Source organism: Ornithodoros turicata, chromosome 6 (assembly GCF_037126465.1).
Source record: "Ornithodoros turicata isolate Travis chromosome 6, ASM3712646v1, whole genome shotgun sequence".
NCBI classification, from domain to species: domain Eukaryota; kingdom Metazoa; phylum Arthropoda; class Arachnida; order Ixodida; family Argasidae; genus Ornithodoros; species Ornithodoros turicata.
In genome coordinates, this window is record NC_088206.1 from 19609174 (window position 1) to 19636226 (window position 27053).

At 47.9% G+C, this 27053-nt stretch overlaps 1 protein-coding gene across 1 annotated transcript; it reads left to right on the plus strand.

Moving 5' to 3' along the window:
• The first annotated feature begins 20448 nt into the window (after positions 1-20448).
• Positions 20449-23121, plus strand: LOC135397708 (E3 ubiquitin-protein ligase RNF217-like). Its single transcript, XM_064629315.1, has one exon. It carries the CDS (start codon positions 20926-20928, stop codon positions 22438-22440), a length of 1515 nt encoding a protein of 504 aa, XP_064485385.1. The 5' UTR covers positions 20449-20925; the 3' UTR covers positions 22441-23121.
• The last annotated feature ends 3932 nt before the right edge of the window (positions 23122-27053 follow it).

A 27053-nucleotide genomic window follows, 5' to 3' on the forward strand; every position in this document is an offset into this window, starting at 1 on the left:
CATTTTGTTTGTTTGTTTCTTTGTACAGGCTTCCCTGTAAGGTAAAAAAGATGGTAGAAAAGGTAAAAAGGTACCAGCCTTTTGTAAGTAAGGTAAAAAAGATGGGAAATTGACAAGGGTACCATACAATACATCACTCCATAGACGATAGTGTGACAGGCGAACGCAATGCATTGCAAACGTCAACATACACGTGATCATATAAAAATGGCAGCGCCCAGCACCGAGGCCACTCACATAGGATAAGCCTGATCACGTCAATGACGTAACGTAATGACGACGTGTTTTCGCTGGCTGTAGCTATATATAAAGACGAGCCACCATGAGCCACATGGGCGGCCAGTAGTAGCCACAGAAAGACTGTGTGTTGGTTTAAGCAGGCGACATCCCAATTCTCTCTTTTCGGTGGCTGTAGCTATGGAGACGAGCCACCATGAGCCACATCGGCGGCCACTAGTAGCCACAGAAAGACTGTGTGTTGGTTTAAGCAGACGACATCACAATTCTCTCTTTTCGGTGGCTGTAGCTATGGAGACGGGCCACCTTGAGCCACATGGGCGGCCACTCGTAGCCGAAGAAATAATGTGCGTTGGTTGAACCAGATGACATCTCAATTATCTCTTCTCTCGTTCCGAACGAGCGAGAAAACGTCAAAGTCAATAGTTGATTGATGAATGTTAGGGGTTCAGTGATCAAGTAGTGGCGCATTTGCCTGGACAGAATGTCTCCTAGGCTACACTACGAAAACAGAGGTGATGATGGGTAGTGGTAACGATGTAACTGTAGTCGGCCACGCTTAGGCGGCCAACGTCAAGACTATCGCAGGGGGGACCATGCGTCCTGGGCCGACTTTACAGGGAATTGTACTGACATTTGTCTTACAGCCCCCCCCCCCCCCCCTCCCCTGGCATTAGGAAAACCCAGAGAAAACGCCCAGACAGCACAGCCGGCGCCCGGATTCGAAACCGGGTCGCCTGGAACAGAACTTCACTGCATAGCACACTCTCAGCCAACCATCATCCCGAATGACATCGTTCTGCTCCCTGATTGGTTAAAACCAGGAGGCGTACGCCTTTTTGAGACACTTACGTAGTTATGTTAGTTGCCGCAAAAAAAAAAGGCGCACGCCCAGCACCTTCCACAAATCAGGAGTGGTAACGGTATCATTCTCTGTGCAATGGTTTTTTGTTACAATTATGTACTGCATAATTGTCACAAAAAAGGCGTACACCTCCCGACCTCTAAGGTACTTGGAGTAGATTTACACGAAGCTACACTCTTAAAAATGAACTTCACCACATACCACGCTCCTAGCCAACCATCACCACGAATGACAACGTTCTCGCCCCTGATTTGTTGAAAACGGGAGGAGCAGCCTATTTTGTGCCGTGCATACCACAAAATAGGCTCCTCCTCCCGTTTTCAACAAATCAGGGGCGAGAACGTTGTCATTCGGGGTGATGGTTGGCTAGGAGCGTGCTATGTGGTGAAGTTTATTTTTAAGAGTGTATGTCACATCTCTTAAAACAGAACTTCACCACATTGCACGCTGAAGGCCAACTGCTGTACACAATATTACACTCTTAAAAATGAACTTCACCGCATAGCACGCTCCTAGCCAACCATTATCTCGAATGATATCGTTATCTGCCCTGATTTGTTGAAAACACGGGGCGTACGCCTTTTCTGTGACAATTATGAACAGCATAAGTGTCACAGAAATGGCGTACGCCCCCCGTTTTCAACAAATCAGGGCAGATAACGATATCATTCGAGATAATGGTTGGCTAGGAGCGTGCTATGAGGTGAAGTTCATTTTTAAGAGTGTACACTCTTAAAAATGAGGACAGGAAGCGTTGGCGTAAGTTTTGCCACCACATTTCACCGTTTGATCCGGCCACGAAGATCTGGCGGACAATCCGATCTCTGAAGGAGGCGCCCCCTCAAAAGAATCCTCTCGCGGCCTTGGCTATCGTTCAGCGTGTAGACGAAAACACGCTTCCGACGGACTTCTGTGTGGTACTAACGACTCCGGCGGCTGCCTCGACCACGCCCCTACACCGCAGTTTTGTCCACAGTTTGACGGCTGAACTTCACCACGACTGGCCCCGTCCCCCGGAAGTTATGGACCGCGACTTCACACTAATCGAGCTAAAGGCAGCGTTGAAGCTTGTGAACGCCGCCTCGTCCCCTTTGCCCGATAAAATCACCTATGCCGCCCTACGAAACCTTGACGGGCGGTCACTCCAAGCTCTCCTTCATGTCTATAATACGTCTTGGCAACAAGGATCTTTACCACATACATGGAAGGAGGCATTGGTTGTTCCCATCCTGAAACCAGGCCAGCCCCCAAATTCCCTATCCTCCTTTCGCCTGGTGAGCCTGACAAGCTGTATGGGGAAACTGATGGAGAGAATGGTTTTGCATCGCCTCGACTGGTGGCTTGAAAAACAACGTGCGTTCCCTCACGAAATGGCTGGATTTCGTCGCCACCGAAGCTCCATGGATCCAGTTCTCGACCTAGTCTCCACAGTTCAACATGCTCGAGCCCATCGACGGATCGTCCGATCGGTCTTCCTCGACATCAAGCGCGCATATGATACCGTCTCGCACATTTGTGTGCTGCACGCCTTGCGCTCGTTTGGAGTATCCGGTCGGCTCTTCATCTGGCTCCAAGACTTCCTTACGGACCGAACTGTCGCTGTCCGTACGTCCCAAGGCCAAAGCCCTCAGCATCCTGTTCCTCAAGGAGTCCCCCAAGGAAGCATTCTCAGCCCGACACTCTTTAACGTGGTGATGGCCGGCCTACAATCAGTAATTCCTCGCAAAGTGTCGTTCTCCGTCTATGCAGATGACGTCGCCCTTTGGACAGTAGGAAAATCACGCCCGGCTCTCCAGCGCCGCCTGCAGCTCGCTCTAAACAATATCCATACGTACCTCACGCACCTCGGGATGGACCTTTCACCCGAAAAGTGTGTCGAGCTCCCTTTCACGCGTAAAGCTATGGCCAATTTCCCTCTTTGGCTTGGCTTAAAGAAGCTTGACCCGGTACGCTTTCACCGCTTCCTTGGCGTGGTAATCGACTCGGACTTGCGCTGGGCTCGGCACATTAAACATCTTGAAACTAAAGTGCAGCGATGGCTCCCCGCAATTCAACATCTTTCTGGCTGAGGATGGGGCTGTGATCAGCGTTCCCTGCTCGCGGCTCACGCGGCATTGGTGAGGGCAACTGTGCTTTACAGCCTTCCTATTCTGCACAGGATATCAACAACTTCATTAAATACACTTCGGTCCCTGTTTGCTCGAAGCCTTCGTCGATGCCTCGGAGTTCCCAGAATGGCTGAAACACGGCAGGTAGTGGCTGAAGCTGGTGAGCTCCCGATTGACGTTCTCCGTGAACGGGAAACGGCTCGGCTCTACCTCCGTTTGCGTGCTCACATTCCCCGCCACCCGCTACTCAGGAAAATCCGATACCGCCCTGAAAGCGACTTCTATCGAGTAGCGCAGAGGACACGCCAGACTCTCACTGGCTTCATAACTAAGGACACTATACCGCCGGAAGCCCCCTGGTCTCTACCGGTACCGCCCACTTTTGTACGCCTCCCAAACCTTCTGGAAAGAAGAGATCAGGTCCCCCCTCAAATCCTCCGAGCCCATTTTCATGCTCTGGTAGTCGCGAAGTTTTCTACGTTTACGGCAGCATATACTGATGGCGCATCCCGAAACAACAAGTCCGCCTCAGCCTTCGACATTCCATCCGAAGGCGTCGTGCACGGAAGACGCCTCTCACATCCAACCTCCTCCACAGCTGCGGAACTCTATGCCATTCTTTTCTTTCTACAACACATCGCTGATTTTCCACCCCGGGAATGGGCAGTCTTTACAGACTCCAAATCTGCCCTTCAAGCAATTGAAAATTCCGGCATACGAGGCCCATCCGCACCCCTAGTCACAGACGTGCTAATGGCTTACCACACTATCTACGCCGCAGGCCACAGGCTAGTACTTCAGTGGGTTCCAGCCCACTGTGGTGTCGCGGGGAACGAGCAGGCCGACAGCGCCGCAGAAGCAGCACTCTCGTATCGGAAACGGACCCGTATTGTTCTGCTGAGAGGAGACCGCCGTTCCATTCTGCGACGCCTAGTGACACCCCTGGCTTCCCGCCAACGGACAACCGACATTCTTCCCCCCTCTATGTTGACCAGAGTTGATCCCACGCTCGCTTTCCGCATGCCACGAAACACCTCTCGTCAAGATGCTGCATTAATCCACCGAATGCGCCTCGATGTGGCCTTTACAGGTCAGTGGCGTTACCGGTTGAGGCAAGTTGACTCTCCCACCTGCTGCCACTGTGGTGCTCTTGAGGATCTGGAGCACATTCTTCTTCATTGCCCTCACTACGAACCTTCCCGAACCACACTCTCCGAGTCTCTTCGTCAGCTGGACTCTCGCCCTTTCTCCCTATCGAAATTGCTTGGTCCCTGGCCCAATCCAGCCCAGCAACGCTCTGCGCTCAAAGCTCTTCTGACATTTCTGGACACCATCGGACTTCGATCGTTATTGTGAAGGGGCTCGTTATTTTATTCCCCCCATTCCATCCAGCAATGGGGTAAAGTATCGCCTGTGGCGATGAAACTCCCCACTCTCCAATGTCGAAAATAAAGTTGTTGTTTCTTAAAAATTAACTTCACCGCATAGCACGCTCCCAGCCAGCCATAATTTCGAATGATATCTTTATCTGCCCTGATTTGTAGAAAACGGGAGGCGTACGCCTTTTTTGTGACAGTTAGGCTGTTCATATTTGTCACAAAAAAGGCGTACACCTCCCGACCTCTAAGTAGGAAGGGAGTTGCCTCAGGACAGAAGCCGCCGATATTTCGAACAGAGACCTCTAAGGTACTCTCTTAAAAATGAGTTTCACCACATAGCACGCTCCTAGCCAACCATCAGCCCGAATGACAACGTTCTCACCCCTGATTTGGTGAAAACGGGAGGCGGAGCCTACTTTGTGACACTTATGCAGTTCATAATTGTCACAAAAAAGGCGTACGCCTCCCGTTTTGAACAAATCAGGTCAGATAACGATATCATTCGAGATGATGGTTAGCTAGGAGCATGCTATGAAGTGAAGTTCATTTTTAAGAGTGTACTTGGAGTAGATTTACACGAAGATGTCACATCTCTTAAAACAGAACTTCACCACATTGCACGCTGAAGGCCAACTGCTATACACAATGATACACTCTTAAAAATGAACTTCACCGCATAGCACGCTCCTATAGCCAACCATCATTTCGAATGATATCTTTATCTGCCCTGATTTGTAGAAAACGGGAGGCGTACGCCTTTTTTTGTGACACTTATGCTGTTCATAATTGTCAGGAAAAAAAAATGGCGTACACATCCTGTTTTCGGCAAATCAGGAGCGTGCTATGCGGTGAAGTTAATTTCTAGGAGTGTACCTTTCATTTGCGGAAAGTACCGGGCGTACGCCTCCTCTTTTCAACAAATGTCATTCGGGATTATGTTTGGCGAGCTGCGTGCTATGCGGTGAAGCTCTGTTTTAAGAGTGGAGTCTATTTCTGTGGCGACATGCTGCACGTACACTCTTAAAAATGAACTTCACCACATAGCACGCTTCTAGCCAACCATTATCTCGAACGATATCGTTATCTGCCATGATTTGTTGAAAACGGGAGGCGTACGCCTTTTTTTTGTGACAATTTTGAACAGCACAAGTGTCACAAAAAAGGCGCACGCCCCCGTTTTGAACAAATCAGTGAAGATATCGATATCATTCGAGATGATGGTTGGCTAAGAGCGTGCTATGCGGTGAAGTTCATTTTTAAGAGTGTACCGCTGGTAGATCACCACCTACACAATTTCGACCACCTACACTCCTGACACAAGTATGAGCTGCATAATGCCACAAAAATGACGTGGTGGTGGTGGCCCTGCGCTTTTCCACAAATGAAGGGTGATAAAGGTACCACTCTGCACAAATGGTTGGCCTTCGGCGTGCTCTGTGGTGAAGCTTTGCTTTAAGAGTGTATGCTCTAAAACTCTCTTATATCACAAATATCACCCACTGCACGCAAGCCCAAGCCGGTACCTCCTGGTTCTGTTGTCGATTTTCCTCTCGCTCTCCACATTCGCTGACTGCACCCGTTTTCCTCTTCGTCACTGCTTGTGTGTCGCGGCCATGTACGTGTCATCCAGTCGATGACGATAAATAGCGGCTCCCCTTTCCCTTGCTCTCTCATCTTGTCATATCGAGCGACACAGACTTATCCCACCTGCAGCAGCGCCGTCATAAATATTCTAGCGCTCATCCATCCTGTACAAGAACGACAGAGCTTAACTGCTCAGACATGGTGTCCCACGATATCCTGGGATGTTCATGCCATACCAGGGGATTCCGCTGCGGGAGGCTAGCTATAGAGCTACGATAACATGCCTGAATGGTTGTAATGTAAATATTCAGTGTACGCACAAGTGATCACGTGATGACAGATGAAGATAAAAGATCGGAAGAAAGTTGCAAGGGCGTCTGCGGAGAAGAAGCTAGCGTTCTGCTCTGGAACAGACTTTTCTTTTTGTGTGTTTTTGTAATTAAAATATAATCTTAATTAAAATAACATACAGATTATATTTTAATGACAAAAACACACGAAAAGAAATGTCAGTTCCAGAGCAGAACGCTAGATTCTTCTCCCCTGACGTCATTGCAACTTTCTATTTTAAGGTTTAAGAGTGCAGCAATTATTTTATCCCACACTCTAAAAACAGAACTTCACCGCATAGCACACCGTACACCAACCGTTGCCACGAATGATAGGGTTATCGCTTGTGATTTGAAGGGAGAGGGGGGGGGGGGCGTACGCCTTTTTGTGGCAATTTGGATATACGAAAATTGCCACAAAAAGGCGTACGCCTCCCTCTGTCTACCAATCACAAGCGATAACCCTATCATTCGTAGCAATGGTTGGCGCACAGTGTGCTCTGCGGTGAAGTTCTGTTTTTAGAGTGCAGGGAATCTCCTAGCAGTAAGTTTTAAGAGAACAGTTCTGTTTAAGAGTGCAGGAATAAGGTTAGGTGAGTACTTACTCACCGAATAGCACGCAGCTAGCAAACCATCAGCCTGAATGATATCGTTCTTTCCCCTCATGTGTCGAAAACGAGAGGCATACTCCTTTTTGTGATACTTATGCAGAAATGTTAAGTATCACAAAAAGGCGTACGCCCCGTGTTTTCTACAAATCAGGAGTGATAACGGTATGGTTCTGTTTGATGGCTGGCTTTCAGCGTTGATAGCGTAGAACCAGAACTGTGCCGTGCTTTTGCAGCAAGAACATGCATGCAGCCCATGGAGGTTCTTGCGTTTCTGCTCAGGACAGGTTTCCAGTCGTCGTACTCCACTAGTCACTTCATTTGCCCCTTCAATATTATAACTGTATTCCTCAAAGAAGGAAAAGAACGTTATACGCTCTTAAAAATGAACTTCACCGCACAGCACGCTCTTAGCCAACCGTCATGTCGATTGATATTATCTGCCCTGATTTGTTGAAAACGGGAGGCGTACGCCTTTTTTGTGACACTTATGCTGTTCATAATTGTCACAAAAAAGGCGTACGCCTCCAGTTTTCAACAAATCAAGTGAGATAACGATATCATTCGAGATGATTGTTGGCTAAGAACGTGCTATGAGGTGAAGTTCATTTTTAAGAGTGCACACCAAAATTATGTGTTGAAATGAATGTAACTCGGTGTAAATCAATTACATTTCACATGCACTGTAATTGTAATAATACATTCCAATGATAAGGATGTAGTTGTAATTGTAATTCAATTACTTCTGAAAAATAACTTTTACATGTCTGCGTACTCTGATTCTTTCTACGTCAGGGCTTCAGTGACACTTCTGGTGTGCCCAAAGTGCTACAAAATATGGATAAAGAGCTCCAAATATAGACAGGAGAGACTTTGAATATCGGATGGCCCTGAGAGCGTTACACGGCTGGGTTCTTATCTCCAGAGTATGGTCATGTCCTCGGTCGTGTACGCAGTCGAAAAACACAACCCGTATCCCCGTAGCCCTACAGCTGGACGGGAGCTCTTGACGAACTGACGGCGAAGTGTGACCGCGCGAAGTCTTATGATCTTTCGAATCGTGAGCGGGTATATCTTGTCCGTAGTGTCCTGTCAGGCCGCCTGTGACATCTCAGCCATGTATGCATCGCTCCCCATTCAGTTGTGGCCAGGATACAAACGTGCTTTCTGTCCTTCTTCTGGAAGAAGCGGAGGGGACCTGTTTCCGGCGCAGTGCTCGCCTTGCCCGAGTCTCAAGGTGGGGTTAACCTGCCGGATTTCGGCCTTATGAGCCACGGTGTCGCTATGTTGCGGACCCTCTATTGCGAAGAAGACACACCGGCGAAAGTTTTATTGCAATACTGGACAGACCCCTTTGCGAGCCGTTCTACTGTGGCTTCCACGCGCCGGTTGCCAGTAGCGCCCTGGTGTTTCCATGCAACTGTCCACGCGTATCACCCAGCCTCCACCCTCGCATCCTATTCGCCTTCTATGACGGCGAAAGTCCTTCTGCAGAGCGCGACGGGTGACAGCTACCGAAGGCGGATTGATCAAGCGTCGGCCGTCTCGTGGACGACAACTGTATTTGTCTGGCTACCAGGACCGCTCCGTGACGTTCTGTGGTCCTTTGCTTCCAGCTGGAGCGTGATCGCCTTAGTTCGTGGAGCACCACCTCTACCGACACGTGTCCTTACTGCTGCCAGCGTGAGTCTAACCTGCACGTTCTCTCCGATTGCCACGTTGCGCGTACGTTCTGGCATCTGGTCAGGCGTTCAACAAATATAGAGAATATGTTGCCCAGTGCAGTTTCACCAAAGGCGCGCACACTGTCTGAGTGTTCTGCTAACAGCATGCGGGGCGGTCGTGCTCTGGCAGGCTCGTTGCACAGCTGTAGCGCGACGTCAACGCAGCACCCCCCTTTTTCTCTTGGCGAGGAACGTGCGTGTTCTTCTGGCGAGTGAACTCCAACGAGAACTTTTCGCTATTGGAGAGGCCGCGTTCTCGTGCAGGTGGCGAGATTCCCTTATTGTGCGGCGAGGAACTGTGAACATCGTCGGTTTCCCTCCATGAATTTCATTTGCATCATCCCCCCACCACCTTCATCATCTTCCTTCATCTTTCTTTCATATGTACATACTTACCGGAATGAATGTACATAATACTGACTGTAGACGTAACCTGTACATATTGTAACAATTGTCACTGTCAAGTTTTTTAGGGTGTGTTGTGTGTTATTTTATAAATATTTTCTAAAACGAATGTACATAATATGGTCTCTATTTGTAACTGCATGTTCTATGGTAGTGTCTCGGGTGTGTTGTACGTTGTTACGGTCAATAAATTTTCCTACACTCTTAAAAATGAACTTCACCACATAGCACGCTCCAAGCCAACCATCATCCCGAGTGACATCGTTCTCTGACATGATTTGTTGAAAACGGGAGGCGTACGCCTTTTTGTGACAATTAACATTTCTAGGCTCTAGGGGTGACGCCTGCTGTGGCCACTGTCAACAACCCGAAACAATCGAACACATCCTGCGAGACTGCCGAGCATACCATTCTGCGCGCGAAACACATCTCCCTCGCTCCACCTCGGGCTCGCTAGCAGACATCCTCTACCCCGCTGGTTCTTCTGCCGAACGTTTCCGCCAAAGCAAGAAACCTCATTCTCTTCCTGCTGAAGACAGGCCTGCTGATCGACCCATCTAATACTGTACTCTCCCCGATGAACTCGTGCACCTCACCGCATCCCCATCCTTCAACCTCCTCTATCCTCCATCCGTCCGTCCTTCCTCTGTGTTTTGTTTTGCTATGCGTTTTCCTTTTCTTTTTTTGGCTATAGTCGTGACGACGCCCACTTCTGTGTGGCCAACAACGGCGAGCCTATCCTGCCATCACCCCCCCCCCCCCTCATTTTTAAGGGTGTATAACGAAAAACACAACTTCACTCACTGCATAAAGTGATACTTTTATCACTCCTAATTCGAAGAGAAAGTGAGGGCGTACACCCTTCTGGTGACCAGTACCCAATTGCGAATTACCAGAAAAAGGTTTACGCCTCACATTTTCAAAGAGCCAGGAGCGATCGAGAACAGTACACTGTTAAAACAGAACTTCACCACATAGCACGCTACTAGCCAACTGTCATACCGAATGATATCATTTTGTGTCATGATTTGTTCAAAACAGGGGGGAGGCGCCTATCTGAGACAGATTATCTTGTCCCAGATAGGCGCCTCCCCCCTGTTTTGAACAAATCGTGACACAAAATGATATCATTCGGTATGATGGTTGGCTAGTAGCGTGCTATGTGGTGAAGTTCTGTTTTAACAGTGTAGGGTTGGCTAGGAGCGTGCTATTCGTCTTCTTGCGGAGTACTTGCGCTCCACCGATCTGGTGACGGTTCTCTGAAAGTGCTCCCCTAATCATCATCCCCTCATCCATTCGCAATGTGCAATAGGGCAGTGTACCGCCTCAGCGGCTGTGAATCGCCCACCTCATCATCATCCAATGTATATACGTGTGTGTGCGTGTGCTATTCGGTGCCGTTCTGTGTTTAGAATAAACTGTAAAGGAATTAATTACAATTAATTCAATTATTGTAATTAATTACATTCTTGGTGATTGCTTCAGAATTACGTTCCATATTACGCAGTTGTAACTGTAATTGAATTGCTTTTGCAAGTTATTTGTAATGCATTTTGAGTGACTTTTGGGACTACTTTGTATGCGATTTGGGATAGAGCTTCAAATCTTGAATCACTTTCGCAATGTCCGCGATTTTTAATCCTTCACGACAGACAAGACTATCGCGGCCACCGAATGCGTGCACGCAGCAATGTATACGACTCGCTGTATGGTTTACAACTACAACGGTCATGACCGTATTTGTTCAACGGTATAGTGGCGTATGGTTCGTTGGCATGGCTACCAACCACGAAGGTAATGAGCAAATGTTACCAAAGAATATTTATTTATTTATTTTGCATATACCTCAAAGGTCTTTGCGGGCGTTACATAAGGGATGGGGGGACATCAACATAATTGAGTCAACAAAATATAAAAAGCTAAGAACAAAAAACAGCATGGCAATGGAATAACTGTATAAAAGTGAGTAGTTTTAACATAGGCAATCAACTGAACACACAGCGCATAATAAGTTATACAATGTAAAATAAGAGAACATGACACACTTAAGTAAGGTTAGGAACGTTCAAACTAAACCCAACAATCTGGCAAGTTCCTGTTTAAATATGGTGTGGTCAGTAAGGATGACCAGCGACTGTGGAAGGCTGTTCCATTCCCAGATGGCTAATGGAAAAAACGAATCGGAATGCTGAGCTTTTCTGTAAAGAAGTGGCTGAATTTTAAAATATCTCATCACAAGTTCTGTCGCGCATCCCAGCCTCAAGTCAAACCGGATTCAAAATGACAACTTAAAGCAAACTGCAGTGACATATTTTATAAATGCAATGAGACCTGCAGTGTATACGTACAATGGAAGCTCACGACAATCCATCTGAGGAGGAGGCTACTGAAACTGTTTTAAATGCGATAGCATTTCTTTAACGCACTTTTGGGCCTCTGTGAAGCGTAGCGTCAGTGGAGAGGGGTCCTTTCGCTCTCGCGATGCGCTATCTACCGCTCGTTATTTTTTTTATTGCGCGCCTCAGGTTGATAAGGAACCTTTCGGCGGGCGGGGATATAGCAGATTGGAAGGTCTTTACGATAGTGGTTCCTAAAACACGATAAGCCAAACACCTGATTCCTTTACCTGACATCATGTTGTGGGGGGTCTTTGGTTTGACAGAAAGTGAAAGACCTCCCCGTGTTATATAAACATTGCAGCGACTGAAGCGTCACAGCGGTGGGCGCCGGCCGCCCTTGAAACTATTCGCGTGTTCTGGCGTATATGACCACGTGTGTTTGTTTTGCCCACCAGGGGACGGGTCACGTGACAATGACGTAAATCACGCAGAACTCTATTGTTAAGACGCAGGAGCGTACAAGCAGACAAACACAATACAAACTCGTTTCATCTGTTCCTTTCTTGTATCGTTTTCGTAGACCGCTTGCGACCTGCTGAAACTCTCTAGTGTCTGCACAGTGCGTTTCATGTAATGCCGTCAATGGCGTCACACACCACGGAGTTACGGTGTAAACGGTGTACCGCGGAGTAATCGCGCAAAAGCATAGGCGGGGAGGTCTGCAGGGTGTCAGGAATTGCGTGTTGTGACGGTGTGAGACAAATTTTTACAGGAGTTTCACGTTCACTCGCATGCTGAAACACGCGATTCTTAGGATATCCATCGAAACGTTTATCTTGAGTGTCAGCTGGGTAGACTTCCCGGAGAGAGCCTGCCCCCCCCCCCCCCTCCCTTCTCCCAGAACTCTGCGTTCCAGTGCTCTGCGTTCGCTTAAAACATTGACCGTAAGCGACGTGCCGCCGATAACAGGCGTGCCGCAACGCGCACTACCGTTGATGCCGAAGGAGGAGCCGAAATCCGCGTGACGCTGCGTAATTACTAAACCATACTAAGCCTCCAAATACTTCCGTATAACTATTCGTCACCCGACTACTCGTCCTGCCGAACCGGCCGAACCGACCACTGGCCGAAGTTAAACGTAAACGTCGGCGCGTAGAAACTCGGCGTGAGCGCCGAGTGGCAGAGGAGGCGTTCAATTTGGGCATCGTGGGTGATGTGAATGTGCCGACCAGACGCAACGACACACTAACGATAGACTGTGACGATAGAAACGTTAGTGCGTGCGTGACTACGTCTTCTGCTACAATATTGACAAACCCATCCTCTGCATCGCCAGAATTGAACCCAGACGAAGACGAAGAGGAATCGTCCAGGTGATTATGTACGGTGACACACATACGTTCAAGTTCATGGCCTTAGGAATAAATAGCGAGTTTTTGCAGATCGCAAGGTCTTAACGATGACGCTTCGGAAAACATGATAAGTCAATCGCCTGATTTCTTTGAAGTGGCCTGCATCACGTTATTGATCTTTGATTTGAAAGACTTCCTTTATATTGTATCGTTTCCGTATAGAGTGCTGCCGATCTGCTAAAAACTCCCGAAAGCGTGCTTCTTTCGCATCCGAAATGGAGCCGTCGTCCTTCGTCTGTTGTAATGCGGGTAATGCTCTAGCAGTTCATATACGCGTTTGGTGCACCAAAGAGTACAGTCTTTTTTTTTTTTTACATTTTACCTTTGTAAAAACAAGAGTGCCGCATCGTGTAGGAACAAGAATCTGGAAGGTGCGTATATACATGTCAATCCGCACTTCCGAAGTCTTCATGAAGTATATTGACCTACCGAGCAGTGCTCCAGTGGAGCACCTGTTTTCTCCTGGCGGTATAAGTATTCATCACCAGTAGGTGTGGCAGTATAAGGGAAAATAACTTTGAGAACACTTGGGTTCTGAAGGACGACGGACCTTAGCAGCACGCATGAACTACTGTTCCCTCTGTGTTTGGCATAACTTACAAAAGGCCCCTTTTTTATTTTTTTATTTCCGTGTTAGCGCCGCGAAGCAACTGTGGCCATGAGCGGCATACAGACGTAGACAGATAGAGAGAGGAGAGCAGGAAGGAGTGGGGGTACAGGGGGGTTAGTATGCGTCCTGGGCCGACTTCAGGGGGAACTGTGCAGACATTCGTCTGGAAAGTCTTCCGAAAACCCAGGGAAAACCTCAAAGAGCACAACCGGTGACACAACCGTCACCTCCCAGTCTCGGCGTGGAATACGATCATCTTAACCACTATGCCACGTGAGCTGGTCGCCCCGTTTTCTAATGTTTCTATGTTTCTTAAGTTATTCTATGTTCTAATGTTTCTGCTAAGTAAGCAGATTTCTCTAGCAATTCTAACACTATACAATTCTAAGCATTGAACTCCAGTGCCACCAGTAATTTTGTTTAGTGTTTTGTCTAGTCCTCTGGTAGTGGCCTTCTTAAAAAAATACAGAATAAAGTTGTACCGCAATAATATGCATCTCTTGAAAGGAATGTAATTCACTGTAACTCATTTACTTTCCAGGGTAACAAATTCCTGGGAGCTGAACACTCTCCTTTAGTGGAGAAGACACTTTGCCGGTCTCGAAGCGTAACTGGTCAGGGGATCGCTGTCGTTCGACATATTGCCGGACGTACGTGGGGCTGCGGCACGCGCTCTCTCCTGGCTGTTCATCGGGCCCTGGTCCGTGGCCCACTCCTGTAGAGTCTGCCAGTGTTACACAAAAATCGTGCCATCGTCTGAGTTCGAGCTTCAGTATCTTCTAGCACGTTGCCTTCGTGTGTGTCTGGGTGTGCCACAAGGCCGGCGGACACTTGTTTGGTCGTGGTAGAAGTGAGAGAGACACCGCTTGTCATCCAGCGTTTTAATGCGACATGCCGTCACGTTGTGTTTACCCCAGTTACGAGGCAGCGCCTTGGCCGCGCGCAGTCAGACCTTTGCGCCACGTGTACTGTGCACGCTGATCTACACCATCTACTTATGGACTGCCCTTTCTATACCAGCGGGAACGCGTGGTCTTGCAGCATAGGATGCATGCAGTCGACCACCGCCCTTTTACCCTCGGCAAGTTGCTGGGCCCCTGGTCCAGACCCGCTGTTATGTGCATGTATCAAGGTCTCCGTCACTTTTGGGAGTTTCTGTCATCAACCGGCCTCTCCACCGTGCTTTGATCACCTGAACTGCCATCTTCACCGTCATCTTTCATTCTCTACAATTGTCACTGGAACAGCGCCCAGCATGCTAGGGCTGGCATCAGCCCTCATCAGGCATCTCACCATTTCTTTATGCTCGCGCGTGTGTGTAGTTGTAAACTTGTAATTGAGTTACAGTTCTTATTTTGTAATTTTAAATGTTATTTAATTACCTTCATGAGCACGTAGTAATCGTAATTCAATTACTTTTCAAAAGTGATTTTTACAGGCTTGGTTTAGGCGTACTTGGTCACCACGGAGCACAATCAGAGGCTCGTTGATGACAATGGACACGCACCTCCCTTTCACTTCAAGCACTGATCGATGAGGGGGAGGAGGAAAGACCTATTTATGAACATCGTGTGTGACACCCCATCAAGGCTCTGCTGCTCCTAGGGAGCAGTCACAGTGATATTCTGAGACGTCGAATTTACAAGGCTCACAGAGAACGACTTGAAGCCGTTCCTGAAAATTGCTTTGACTCCCCACCCTTCAGCTTCTGCAAACTGTTCGGTTACTGGTCGTGGCAACAGGATCAAGGAGCCCTCTACGCTTTCGTAAACGAGAGCACTATCTCCAACCGCTATTATAAACTATATTCTTATATTATTAATATTATATTATATTATTAAATCATATTATTAAACTATATTTTGCTGGCATGAAAACAGAGACGCTAAAGGAAACGGCGACACTCATGCCAAAGCGTCACTTGTTCAAGTCACCTCTACGCAACTACGCAAAAGCTTAAAAGAAATTGAGCTGCAGGTTCCCACCCGAGCTATCACATATGGACATTCCAAAAACAGAACTTCCCCGCAGAACAGAACGCTGTGCGCCAACCATTGCCACGATTGATAAGGTTAAGAGGGGTGTACGCCTTTTGGGGGCAATTTGGATATGTGATAATTGACACAAAAAGAAGTACCCCCCCCCCCCCCCCTCTCCTCTCTCTCTCTTAACCGCATCAATAGTTTGCGTTGAGAGTGTTCTGTTTCGAGAGTGCACTTCTTGGAAGCTTCTCCATGACGTGACCATAAAATACTGATCGAAATATACGTCTGCGTGTGCACGTACTTGTGTTCTCTCTCAATTAATCAATTTCGCCTGTTCCCTCGTTCGCAAGACGCACATTCATTCCACATTGTCCGTGTACCTTTCGCGTTGATTTGTTGGGGGAGAACAGGGGATGGATCACGTACGAATGGTGCGCGGACAAAGAAAAACAATGGCAATCGGTAATTGGTGGCTAATTTGCGTTCGACTACACAGTCGTCGGTAATTGCCGAGGGAGGGAAGTAATAAATGGAACACCTGCCGCGAAAATCCTTTGTTGTAAGTTTACTTCTTAGTCTGCATGTACGTGTGCTGGGCCGTGTGTTACCAGCCTTTTAGCGTCCGGCTCGACGGTTGCGACTGGTAGACGCGCTGGATTTTGCGAGTGAATGAATTATGTATTTGCGAAAAGAAGCGCAAGGACGTAGAGGGCGCCGTGCAGTCGCATCGGACGCAGGCAGAGCTATGTGAACTAAAAAATAAAAAATGAAAAACTGAATAAATTAAGCAAGTTAGTTATCGTTGCAGTTAGATGACTCTGAAAGTAATCGCGTTGCAAGAAAAATTGCTGAAACTAACATACGATCCAGTTTATGTAAAAATTCGAAGGTATTTTTTCGCTTCCAATTTTGTGCTGAAATTAAAGAGCAGTTCCTGCTGATCTGAAATGCCTTCGAATTTTTACCCTAAAAAACACCGAGACGTTAGGTTTACGGGGGGCAGGGGGGGGGGGGGCTGCTAGATAAAACTCGGGTATATAATCGAGGGTCACGAGGAACCTTTTCCTGGTGTGTCCACCAAGCAAAGATCTGTTGACGGTATGAGATTAACCTTGTTTTGTTCCTCGTTTGAATTTGTTATGATGTGTCTTCCTTTGCGGTGGGACTGACGAGCTGACGCCCCGAGGCTGTGGAAACAGGTGTTTCTACAATTGGCGTGCGACGCGCTGCTCTTCCGTAGTGGGACCTGCTCTGCTATGCAGATCTTGCAATGCCCGAACGAATTCTGATAATCTCACGTTAGGATGCTGAGTACGCTTATGCTATTCCTCTAGGACGCGGTCTTCGTAGATTCATATTTCGGGGAAGAAATTTGTTTTTGAACCGTCGCTGGATGTCCTTAAAGGAGCTAAACCCCATTTGCAACCGAGGCCAGCCTGCGGGGTCTCCGACCTAAACAACCTTCAGGACGCGTTGGGTTAGGACATGGCCCGAAATTCCCATACCCGTCTGATAGGCGGTAAGGTCGTCCACGAAGTCTGGGGCAGTTCTTATCGGTATACCCCGAGGAGGTAGGGTCTATAGGCGGCCGTGAAACCGACCCTGCATCAAGGCGTCGCGTTACCAACAACCATAACTCCGTCATGCGTGACAGGAATTCTGTCATTACAATGGGATCTGACTGCGGCACTGGATGCCGGCGTCGACCTTGGGACTGAGGCGCTGCAAGTGACTTGTTGTCCTCAGTTGGTCCTTTCGAAGGCGCAGAGTCGTGGCGTGCCGGCCTGAACGGGAACGCTGCTGCACAGGGTCCTTCCATCTGCTCCGGATGTTGCATCTGCCGGGCGGCGAATGCTGCATCAGCTCCAGGGATGGGGCACCGTGCGGGAGCTAGAGACACTGAAAACAGAGACACAAAACACAAGCGACAAAAACAAGTAAAGAGCAACCGACTATTCTAGAAGGAGAAAAACGAACAACAATAAAATCAACTATCAGCAACTAGCAAACCTACACTACAGGAAAACGTGCCGCGTGTTCCCTGCAACGGACCGGACGAGCTCGGGACCCAACGTTGCCCGCCAGTTCTGGAAACCCACGTTTCCACAACCTCATGGCGTCCGCTCGTCAGTCCCATGCACGGCAAAGGAAGGCACAGCACAACAGAGTCACACGAGTAACAAAACAAAATAACAACAAGGCAATGATTGGTGTTCACTGCTCCCTCATACGCCAGTTGTTAGCGTACCACATACCGGTACTTCACTACCTCCCTTTCACGACAGAGCAAAGCCCTACAAACCATTCTTGCAAAGAGTAGTAAGCTATGTCTTGGCGTTCCTCGAGCAACTTCCAACACGGTAGCCATTGGCAGAGGCACGGGAGCCACCTGTACCTGTCCTCATGATGCAAGAGTCGTTTCGCCACTTCTCTCGACTGGCAACACGTCATCACCGCCATCCTCTGCTTCGAGCCCTATTGCGGCGCTCCAGCCCTGCCTTCACTCAGACTATCCAGGCACAACGGTTGATTCTCCCTAAGCACAAGCAGCACATGTACCCAGCTGTTCCAACGTAGGCCCTGCAACCACCTGAAGTGAGGGTCAATATCCCGGGGTCTACCACGCCGGAAAGATGTATCGGCTCAAGTCCTCCGGGAACTTAGTCTAGACCTAATGGAGAGGTCGGCGGGTAGAGTTCAACTTTTCACCGATGCATCTACAACGGCATCTGGCTCATCATGTGCGTTTGCCATTCCTGAGATGGGTGTCGAAAGATCAGCACGGCTGTCACACACCACCTCGGCTTCAGCAGCTGAGCTCCACGGGATCCATCTGGCACTAAGCTTCATCATTTCTCAACCCACGTGCTCTCAGTGGTGTGTGTACAGTGACTCAAGATGTGGCCTAGAATCATTGGACTCTATGCTTATCACAGGGTCTCTGGCCCTAATTGTTCATGATGCGCTGCACTTATATGATGCCGCAGTATCACAGGGACATGATATCATATTACAGTTGATTCCTGGTCACTGCGGCATAGCAGGTAACGAGACTGCGGATGCTGCTGCGCGCCGAGCACTTCAACACGGTCACGTACAAACAAAGGCCATTTCTTTCACCATAGGGGACGCAAAGAGAATGACACGTGAACTAAGACAACAAATGTGCAACTCTTCTTGGCTGACAGGATCTGCTCGATATTCGCTGTTGTACAGGGTCGATCCCGAGCTACGCTTCCAGGTACCTCCGTAGTTTCCTACGGCAAGCAGCGTGTCTCCTGCACAGGCTCCGGCTGAATGTCCCGTACAGCGGTCGGTTGCTCTACAAACTGACCAAGTCCCCAACTCTAAACTGCAGTGAGTGCGATGTTGTCGAGGACACAGAGCGCATCCTCCTCAGGTGCTCCAAGTATGCCGACAGTCGCAGGGCACTAAAAATAAGTCTGGCTCGCCTGGACGCCCGGCCATTTGACCTTGTAAAGCTCCTGGGTCCTCAGCCATTCAATCACCAAGCGGCTGCATTGAAAGCGCCCCTACGTTTCCTCGAAGAAACTCATCTGATTGACATTTTGTGAGACTTTCTAGTCCCTCGTTTGTGACAAGTGTTCCCACTAGTTCGGGATGCTTGTCTCCCGGCCCCCAACTACTGGGTTTTCTCCTTCTTTTTATTTATTTCGACTAACTGCGGCTAAGTGGTCTGGGGTATAGCAGTCTGACTAAAATCCCCATTTTTTTTCTTCTCACATCACATTGCAAGGTTTATTTCGTACCTTCAACAGATCCTTTTTTCAGTGTACACACCAGGAAAAGGTTCCCCGTTTTCCCGTGACACCCGCTTATATACCCGACTTTTACCTAGCAGACACGGCCCCCTCTGTCCCAGCGACACTTGCGTGTCCTCTGTCGGTTCATAGGTCACCCCATAAGGTCTCATTTCGAACCCAAATACCTGCTTAAATTAAAGCGCAGTTCCTACTGATTAACTATGCTTAATTTCGGCTCGATTTGAGCGCTTTTATTTTTTCGCTAAAAATGGTAAAAAAGGTAAAAGGTCGCATCTCGAACCCAATTACCTGCTTAAAGCGCTTCTGTTGATTATCTATGCTTAATATCGGCTGGATTTGAGCACTTTTATTTTTTCGCTAAAAATGGCAAAAAGGGACGGTCTCGTATATTGGCGCTTGAGCTTGTCCAGTATCGTTCTGTCTTTCGCGCCCGTCGCATTGTTACACCTATACGAAAGGAACATGACGAATGGTGGAAACCATTGTCGCTGTCGCTGTCAGACATGACTACGTCGCACGTGAACAGAACAACCCACACTCCTTCTGCAAGTTGCAACTGCCATAGCAACAGCGACAACCGCAAACAGCCGCCACCGCTTTGCTCTGAGCTGAGCCGATGTCATGCGTGGCCATGTGCGTGGCGTTGTATGAGAGCGATGTGCAGGTTCCGTCGTCTGCTACTACGGCACGTTTCGACAATTTTCTGGAAAATGATGCCGTTATTCTGAATGAAACATCACGGTTGTTTGTCAAAAGAACACGTTAATATAGTTCCGGCCAAGTTACGGACATGCGTTGCCGACAAACATCTCAATAGGATAGCCAATTTTTTTTTCTCTCCTTTGTTTGAAACACAGTGGGCTATAGTTCTAAACCACGGCAACTAGGTCGCAAAAAGTGACGGACCCGTGATTTTGAACGATAATTATCGCCTAAAGAAGAATCATTAACATCGATACAAGTGAATGAGGTATTTCGAACATAGCATGCGGGATCGAAGACGAAACGTGAGCTGATAGCACCACGTAGCGTTCAGCACGCGCAATGCAGAAAACGAAACTTCACTCGCTTACAAAATTCAACACGGGAGGTCGCCACGAATTCTTCTGCTTCGAAATTGCACCTCCTTGCCTCCTTTCACAGCGTCGTCGCCTCTCCCGTTTTTTCGCAAGAGCTAAAGAAAAGCATAGGTCAGCTGCTGTGTTTACGTCTTGTACGCCGTGCCTCGTACGCCTCTCACGAAGTTCAGTCGGCTCATCTGTGTCCCTGTGACCGGAAGGCGACCTGGGATACCCGTTCTTCGCGCGACCTTCTGCATATCGTCTGTATGATTCGTTGTCGTCTGCGTGGTGTCACGGTTGTCGTCGCTATGGGTGGAGGCTTGGTTGCCCAGCTACAACCAGATACAGTGCGCGTATTGTATCCCCGTTTGTAAACAAACAGCTCCGCGCATGTTAACGAGTGGACACTCGGTCTTTTGACTCATATGGGCAAGGTTTCGTGAAGTAAGAGCTGATTCCGGGGGACCTGGCGCGCACAGTCGTCTGCGTCGAAGATGGAGACAATCGGTGTTCAAACGCAAGCAGCTGTTGTGTCATCGAGCGATGTGCGTGTTAGCGACGAATATGATGGTGAAAATTATACGGATGGAAGCGGTAATGCTTCAGAAGCTCCGCTTGTGCGCAGACCGGTAAGCAAGTCGAAGTCCCTCGACGTCGATAATTTGCGCTTTATTTTGGAATGCTTCTTCTTGTCATTCGGACCGGAGTGTCCGCAACTTGGTCGATACCATCCGAGCTCTGACCCTGAACGCTACGCGAGCGAATGGCAGCCGTCGGACGTCATTGTTTCCACGAAAACTGCTGGGTGCGGAGACGCTCCCCCGACTTCCGATGCTAGGCCCGGAACAACGACGTCCGCCCTGCCGCTACCGCTCAACGCTGACGACTTGCAGCGTCAAACCTCTTTGAACGGCGTCTTCTTTCCGGACGATCTCATCCTTCGAGAACTCTCTGAAATGAGGGCGTTGCTTCACAGGTTGCTTGTGGACCATCAGGACGCTGGACACGAAAACAACGACCTCTTAGAAGTCCTAGATTTCTTGCCAGACTCTGGTCCCATTCCAGAAGAACCCGTGCCGCACTTTCCGGTGGGGAGTTGGGGACTTCGAGAGTGCGGAATTTGCCTCGAGACACGGTGGCTATATCTTCGACCATGCTGTAATTTCCCAGCATGTTCGCAGTGCTTAAAAAAATACTATACCTCCAAAGTGGCACAGATGCAGCTCAAGATTGAATGCTGTAATGTTGGGTGCAAACAGTATGTTCACAGGGACGAGATCAGTGCTCGACTGCCGCAGGACATCAAGAAGCAGTTCCACAACCTCATCGAGTCTGCCAGCTTGGCTTCAAAGTCAAAAACTTGCCCCCACTGCAATCATGTATCCCAGAAACCCGGTTCTCCACCTCACCGCTCATGGACACATTGGACGTTGAAGAAAACTCCGAAAGAACCCGTCGTCTGCCCATCGTGTGGACTTTCCTGGTGTTTCTCCTGCCATTCCCCGTGGCACGATGGCATGACCTGCCGAGAGTTCCGCAAAGGTGACCGACTTCTCAGGTCGTGGGCCAAGTCAGTCAGTCATGGCCAAGTCAACGCGCAGAAGTGTCCTCGGTGCAAGATATTCATCCAGAGAACCAGCGGATGTGATCACATGCACTGCGCTCGCTGCAAAACCCATTTCTGCTACAGGTGCGGAGACAGATTTAGACAGCTCAAGTTTTTCGGAGACCACTACAGCAAACTGAGCATCTTCGGGTGCAAGTTCCGCTACAAGGCCGACAAGCCGGTTCAGCGGAAGGTGATCCGTGGAGCGGTTTTTGGAGGCAAACTGGCTGCTGCACCGTTGATCGGGCTGCTCGCCCTCTGTGCTGGTGTGATCGTTGTAGGGGTAGGAGTTTTCGCGTTCCCTCTGTACGGTGGCATGAGACTGGTTAGGAAATATGACAGTCGAAAGAAGTCGGTTGATCTGCGCGCGGAGCCAATTGGTCAACGAGTATGGGTTGCATAACGCGCCTCCTGCGGAATATGTTGCAGAAGTCTGGAAACAAAAGACTGTATCCCGCAGCGCATACTGACACCCACTTTGCTCTACGTGTGCTTCGGAGGGGGGGGGGGGGGGGAGAGAATATTTATGTTGTAGGCACAGGCACATATATTTTTTATTACGTGTAGTCCTGTGCAGCGAGGGCCTGAACTCATAAATGCTACGAGATCTAGTAGCCGTGCGGGTATTTATAAGTAGACATACGAAGTGATTTCTTGTGAGCTGTTATCATATTGTCACTTCCTGAATCCTGAATCCTGATAGCTTCCTGTTCCAACAAAAATAGGTGTTGCCTCAGCGAGATAAATAAATGTTACCCTAATTTATTTTTATAGTTTATTTTTACGTATAGTTACAAATTGCTTATTTATAATCTTGCATGTGAGGTTTCACACTATTTATAAATTTACCCTTTTGTCCTTGCTTGACACCATTCAAAGTCTTCTCCGTACGTAATGCTCCACTCACCAAAATGCTCCCTGGGCTGTTGAGCTGCAGGCGGTGTGCATCAGTCATTCTGGTTTACAGTATGTGACCAAAGTGCGACTTCCAGTCACTGAAGTTGTTCTAGACTGTGTCTCAAAATGCCTGTTCTGCACTTCTTTCATCTGTACTGTACCCAATAAAGATTTTGGTGGGTCAGCATGTGGTTGTAGGTTACTCATGTATGCCATACGTGAAAAGCTGAATGAGAAAAAGTATGAACACTGTTAAAGGTACTCTCGCACTGTAAACTTTTATAGGGGGATTGTGTTATTGTAGTGATGAGACTTTGGAATAGGACGACATCAGTTCAAGAACCATCGTCCTGAAGAATGTGAAGGACGTTACTATATTATTGAGATAGGATATGCAACTTTTGGGATGTAAGAGAGCACGGGCATGAGCATGCATTCGTCATGAGGGTTTCAAGGATGGCTTTCTGTAGTCAAACCTTGGAGGTTGTAAGGTGCACTGATCTTATTGGTTTTGCCCAGTCCCGTACTAATGCCGTCGACGTTAACGAGCTCTAACGAGGAAAATGTGTTTCAAATTAAGCTAATTTTTACTTTTCAGCGACATTTCATTTGTTACAAAGGGCGTGCGATTGAATAGAGGTGCGGAGACAGTCTGGACCTGGGCATGATTTCTACCGCAAGATTTCTGCCTGCGTTTACGGGAATCGGTCATCTGTTGGTGCAAGAATGACACCACATCTGGTGTTCTGTCCAGTTCTTTAGTGTAGGACACCATTCCTTTTCTCTCACTTTCCTTTGCTTGTCTGATAGTCTTTAAAGAAGACACCTGGAAATATATTTTGCTTTATTTTACCTGCCTACGAAATAAGAACGTCAAACGCTCTGCGTCTTTGGATAGTCCATGGACTATCCAAATGGTGATTTTGGTGTAGCTTTGGTTTGGGTTAGGTGAGGTGACGTTAGGTTTAGCCAAGTAACTCCGGGTGATATCTTGAAGACACTCAGAACACGAAGATTTTTTTAGAATACTCTTAGTTGAAACTATGGCGTGACATGTGTTTCAAGCACAGGATGTTTACGAATAATCTACGTATATACTTGAAGCAGTCATGTGGCAAGTCTTAAAAAAAAAGTAACTGAGTTAAAGTTATATTAAATCGTTTTGAAATGTAACTAGTTATACAGTTACCGCGTTGAAGAAACACAGTTACCTTACAGTTACCTTCTACGAAAAAGAAAAGCCAAATAAATGCAACCCTTGAACACTTTATTTTAGCACTTGTACTGTCCTAGTATAGTTATACCATGTTATAATAATAATACTCTATAATAATAATAATAATTTATTTTTGATAAGGTGCCCATAAACAACCCGAAGGTCTGGGAAATGGTGCAATAACAAACATGAATAAATTCGAAAATACAAAGATAAACATAAATACACATAAATACCGTAGAATTATAGTAGAGTTATAAACAGAGGACTTCTCATGGGTCTTAACAGCAAGGTAGGAGTTACTCCTGGTCATCTAGGTCGTCTATGAGATGACAAAATTCGTGGAATCCCTAGTTGGGAAAAATACTTGAAGCCTCGACAAAACGACGCTAGGGAACTGATGCGTGTGGAAAATATTGCCATACCTGAGTAACTTAGGCAGTTACATTTTACAGTTACTCTAGCCAGAAGTAACATAACTTTTGTAGAAAAATAATTAGTTTCTGTAAAAAAAGTAACAAAAAGTAACTTGTATCTTAGTCAATACCCAAGAGTGCTTTCAAGCAGGGTGTCGGAGCGAACCGAAAACCGAAAAAAAAAACCGCTATTTTGGTGCGAACCGGAACGGAATCGAAACCGTATACGTTTTTTTCGCTCAGGAGGGAAACCGAAAAATATTTAACTGTTTTCGGTCCAAGAAAACACTTTGCCGGTTTGGACTACGGATAGGCGAATGACAGACGTCGTGTTCTCTGAAGTCATGTCATGTGGAATGTACGTCGGTATAGTATGACCCTTAGGCTCCCTTTGTAATGGTTTATCGTTCGCGCACGTACACAGACTTCGAGGTACATGTGACTCTCTAGCAATGTGCCGTAGTGTTCGTTTTAATGTGATCCCCCCAAACTCTCCCCAACTAAACAGAGACCCAAGGAGGCTGCATAACGGCTTCTTTATCGGTAATGTCGCGCAACGCGCCCCTTGTTTGAGAGCAGCTAAGTTGAATACATTTATACGTATACGCGAGGACAAGCCCGTGCAAAGTGGGACTTTTTGGAAAGGTTTTGTGGACAGGACACGAAGAAAATAAAACGGAGCCGTCGAGCGCGTTTGTGAGTGAAGGTGTTCCTCGATTTGCGTCGTACTCGTGCGGTGGTGCTTGCTGGCTAGACAGTAGCAACAGACATTCGGATGGGACGCAATCGCTCCAACCCAGCAAGAAAGTACTTTACGTATGACATCACGACAAACAAGTCCGTTTGTAGCATGCGCTTCAAGAAAGGAGAAAGCCCATTTGAACAGAAAGTAACCTACAGGAACCAGGAGCTACCAATTTCACAGCTGTCTATTAATATTAAATACCATGTATGCGGAATAAACGGGTTTACATTTTGTAACATTGATTTTCTTTTTGTGGGGATGAATATTCCCAGCAGAAGCGGAACCGGTTAAAAACCGGTATGAACCGTTATTTTTTTGCTCCGGAGCAGAACCGGTACCGGATCGTTTATGATGTAACCGGAACGAAAACCGGAACGAAAAACGTTTCGGTTCGACACCCTGCTTAGAAGTATAGAACAAGGTATATCTAAACTGGTAGCGAAAACAAGCGAAAATACCAAATCAGACCCATCGGCAAAGCCACCAACATGAGGCGCGAGCGATCCTGGGTGTTGGTAGTAGAGCTACGATACTAAACAAAAAACTTTACAACGTGGGCATGGCTTGTGTGTGTACTAATAGGTTATTCATAATTTCAATGTAGGAAAAACTTTCTGTTGCCCCACTCGTGCACATATACGAAATCATCTACCACCCGAGTACATTTCCGTGTCCTGCTCCCTTTTCGCATGTGTCACAGTGGGCGTGTTTATCCGTGCATCTCTGCATCCGTGCCGTGTGTCCGTGCATTGTAATACGGAGTTCGTACACATTTTTGGTTAAACAAGAAGCGACGTTCACATCTCGGAGCTGTAGACCAAGATTTACACGTGTGAACAGATGAATGCAATGCATCCCCTGTTGCTGGCCCCGCGAAAAAAAATTTCGTCATGATAGCGTGAGTGTTAGCAGGAATCAGCTGTGCACCAACGATGTCATGTTTTGATGCAATGTACCTATAATGGCCCCTCATTGAATAAATGCAAGCGTCTAATCACTACGTGTACGTATAGCTCTAGGTGAGAAATGGACCTTAAAAGGACTATGAAACGATTTTTTTCTTCGTTTCGTTCGAAAGAAGACATTTTTCTGAGTCTAGAACCGAAATTTTACTTTCGTCGCGCGAGCGGACTTCTCGGGAGCGAATTTAAACGGAGCGGCGAAGGGAGGACAGCTGGCGCCGCGCCGTGGGGAGCTGCCGAGCGGAGACACAACGGGTAACTTGACGCGACCACGGCCGGCTCAGCAACACGTCATCGTGACGTGTTGCCGAGCCGAGGAATCCCGCCAGGAGCATGCGCCGTAGTATCCCGCGTATGCGTTCATCGGGAGTGGAAATCTCCATGACAGCAGCTTTCGCGCGATCGGCAGATTTCGGCAGTGGCGGCAGCCACAGCGCGATATCCCGGCATTACTTGCCATTGTGCAACACCGGTGACGTAACGGGGAACCGAAGTGCGGTCCGTACAGTTACACCATCGGCAGGGAAATATGCGCGAGAGAGGAGGAACGCGGAAGAGACATTTCCAGCGCGCGCTCCTCGCAGAGTGGACCGATTTCGTCCGGAAAAATTTGTAGCATATTAGTTTCTCTGCGGGAAGAACAGTTTCCATCGAAAAAAAGTATGGGGGTTCGGGAAATTTCATAGTCCCTTTAAGTGAACCTTCCTAATTTCTGTGTGGGCATCACGATGCCCTTCTGTTTGGAGTTGTCAAAATCTGTGATAACTATGTATTTCGAAT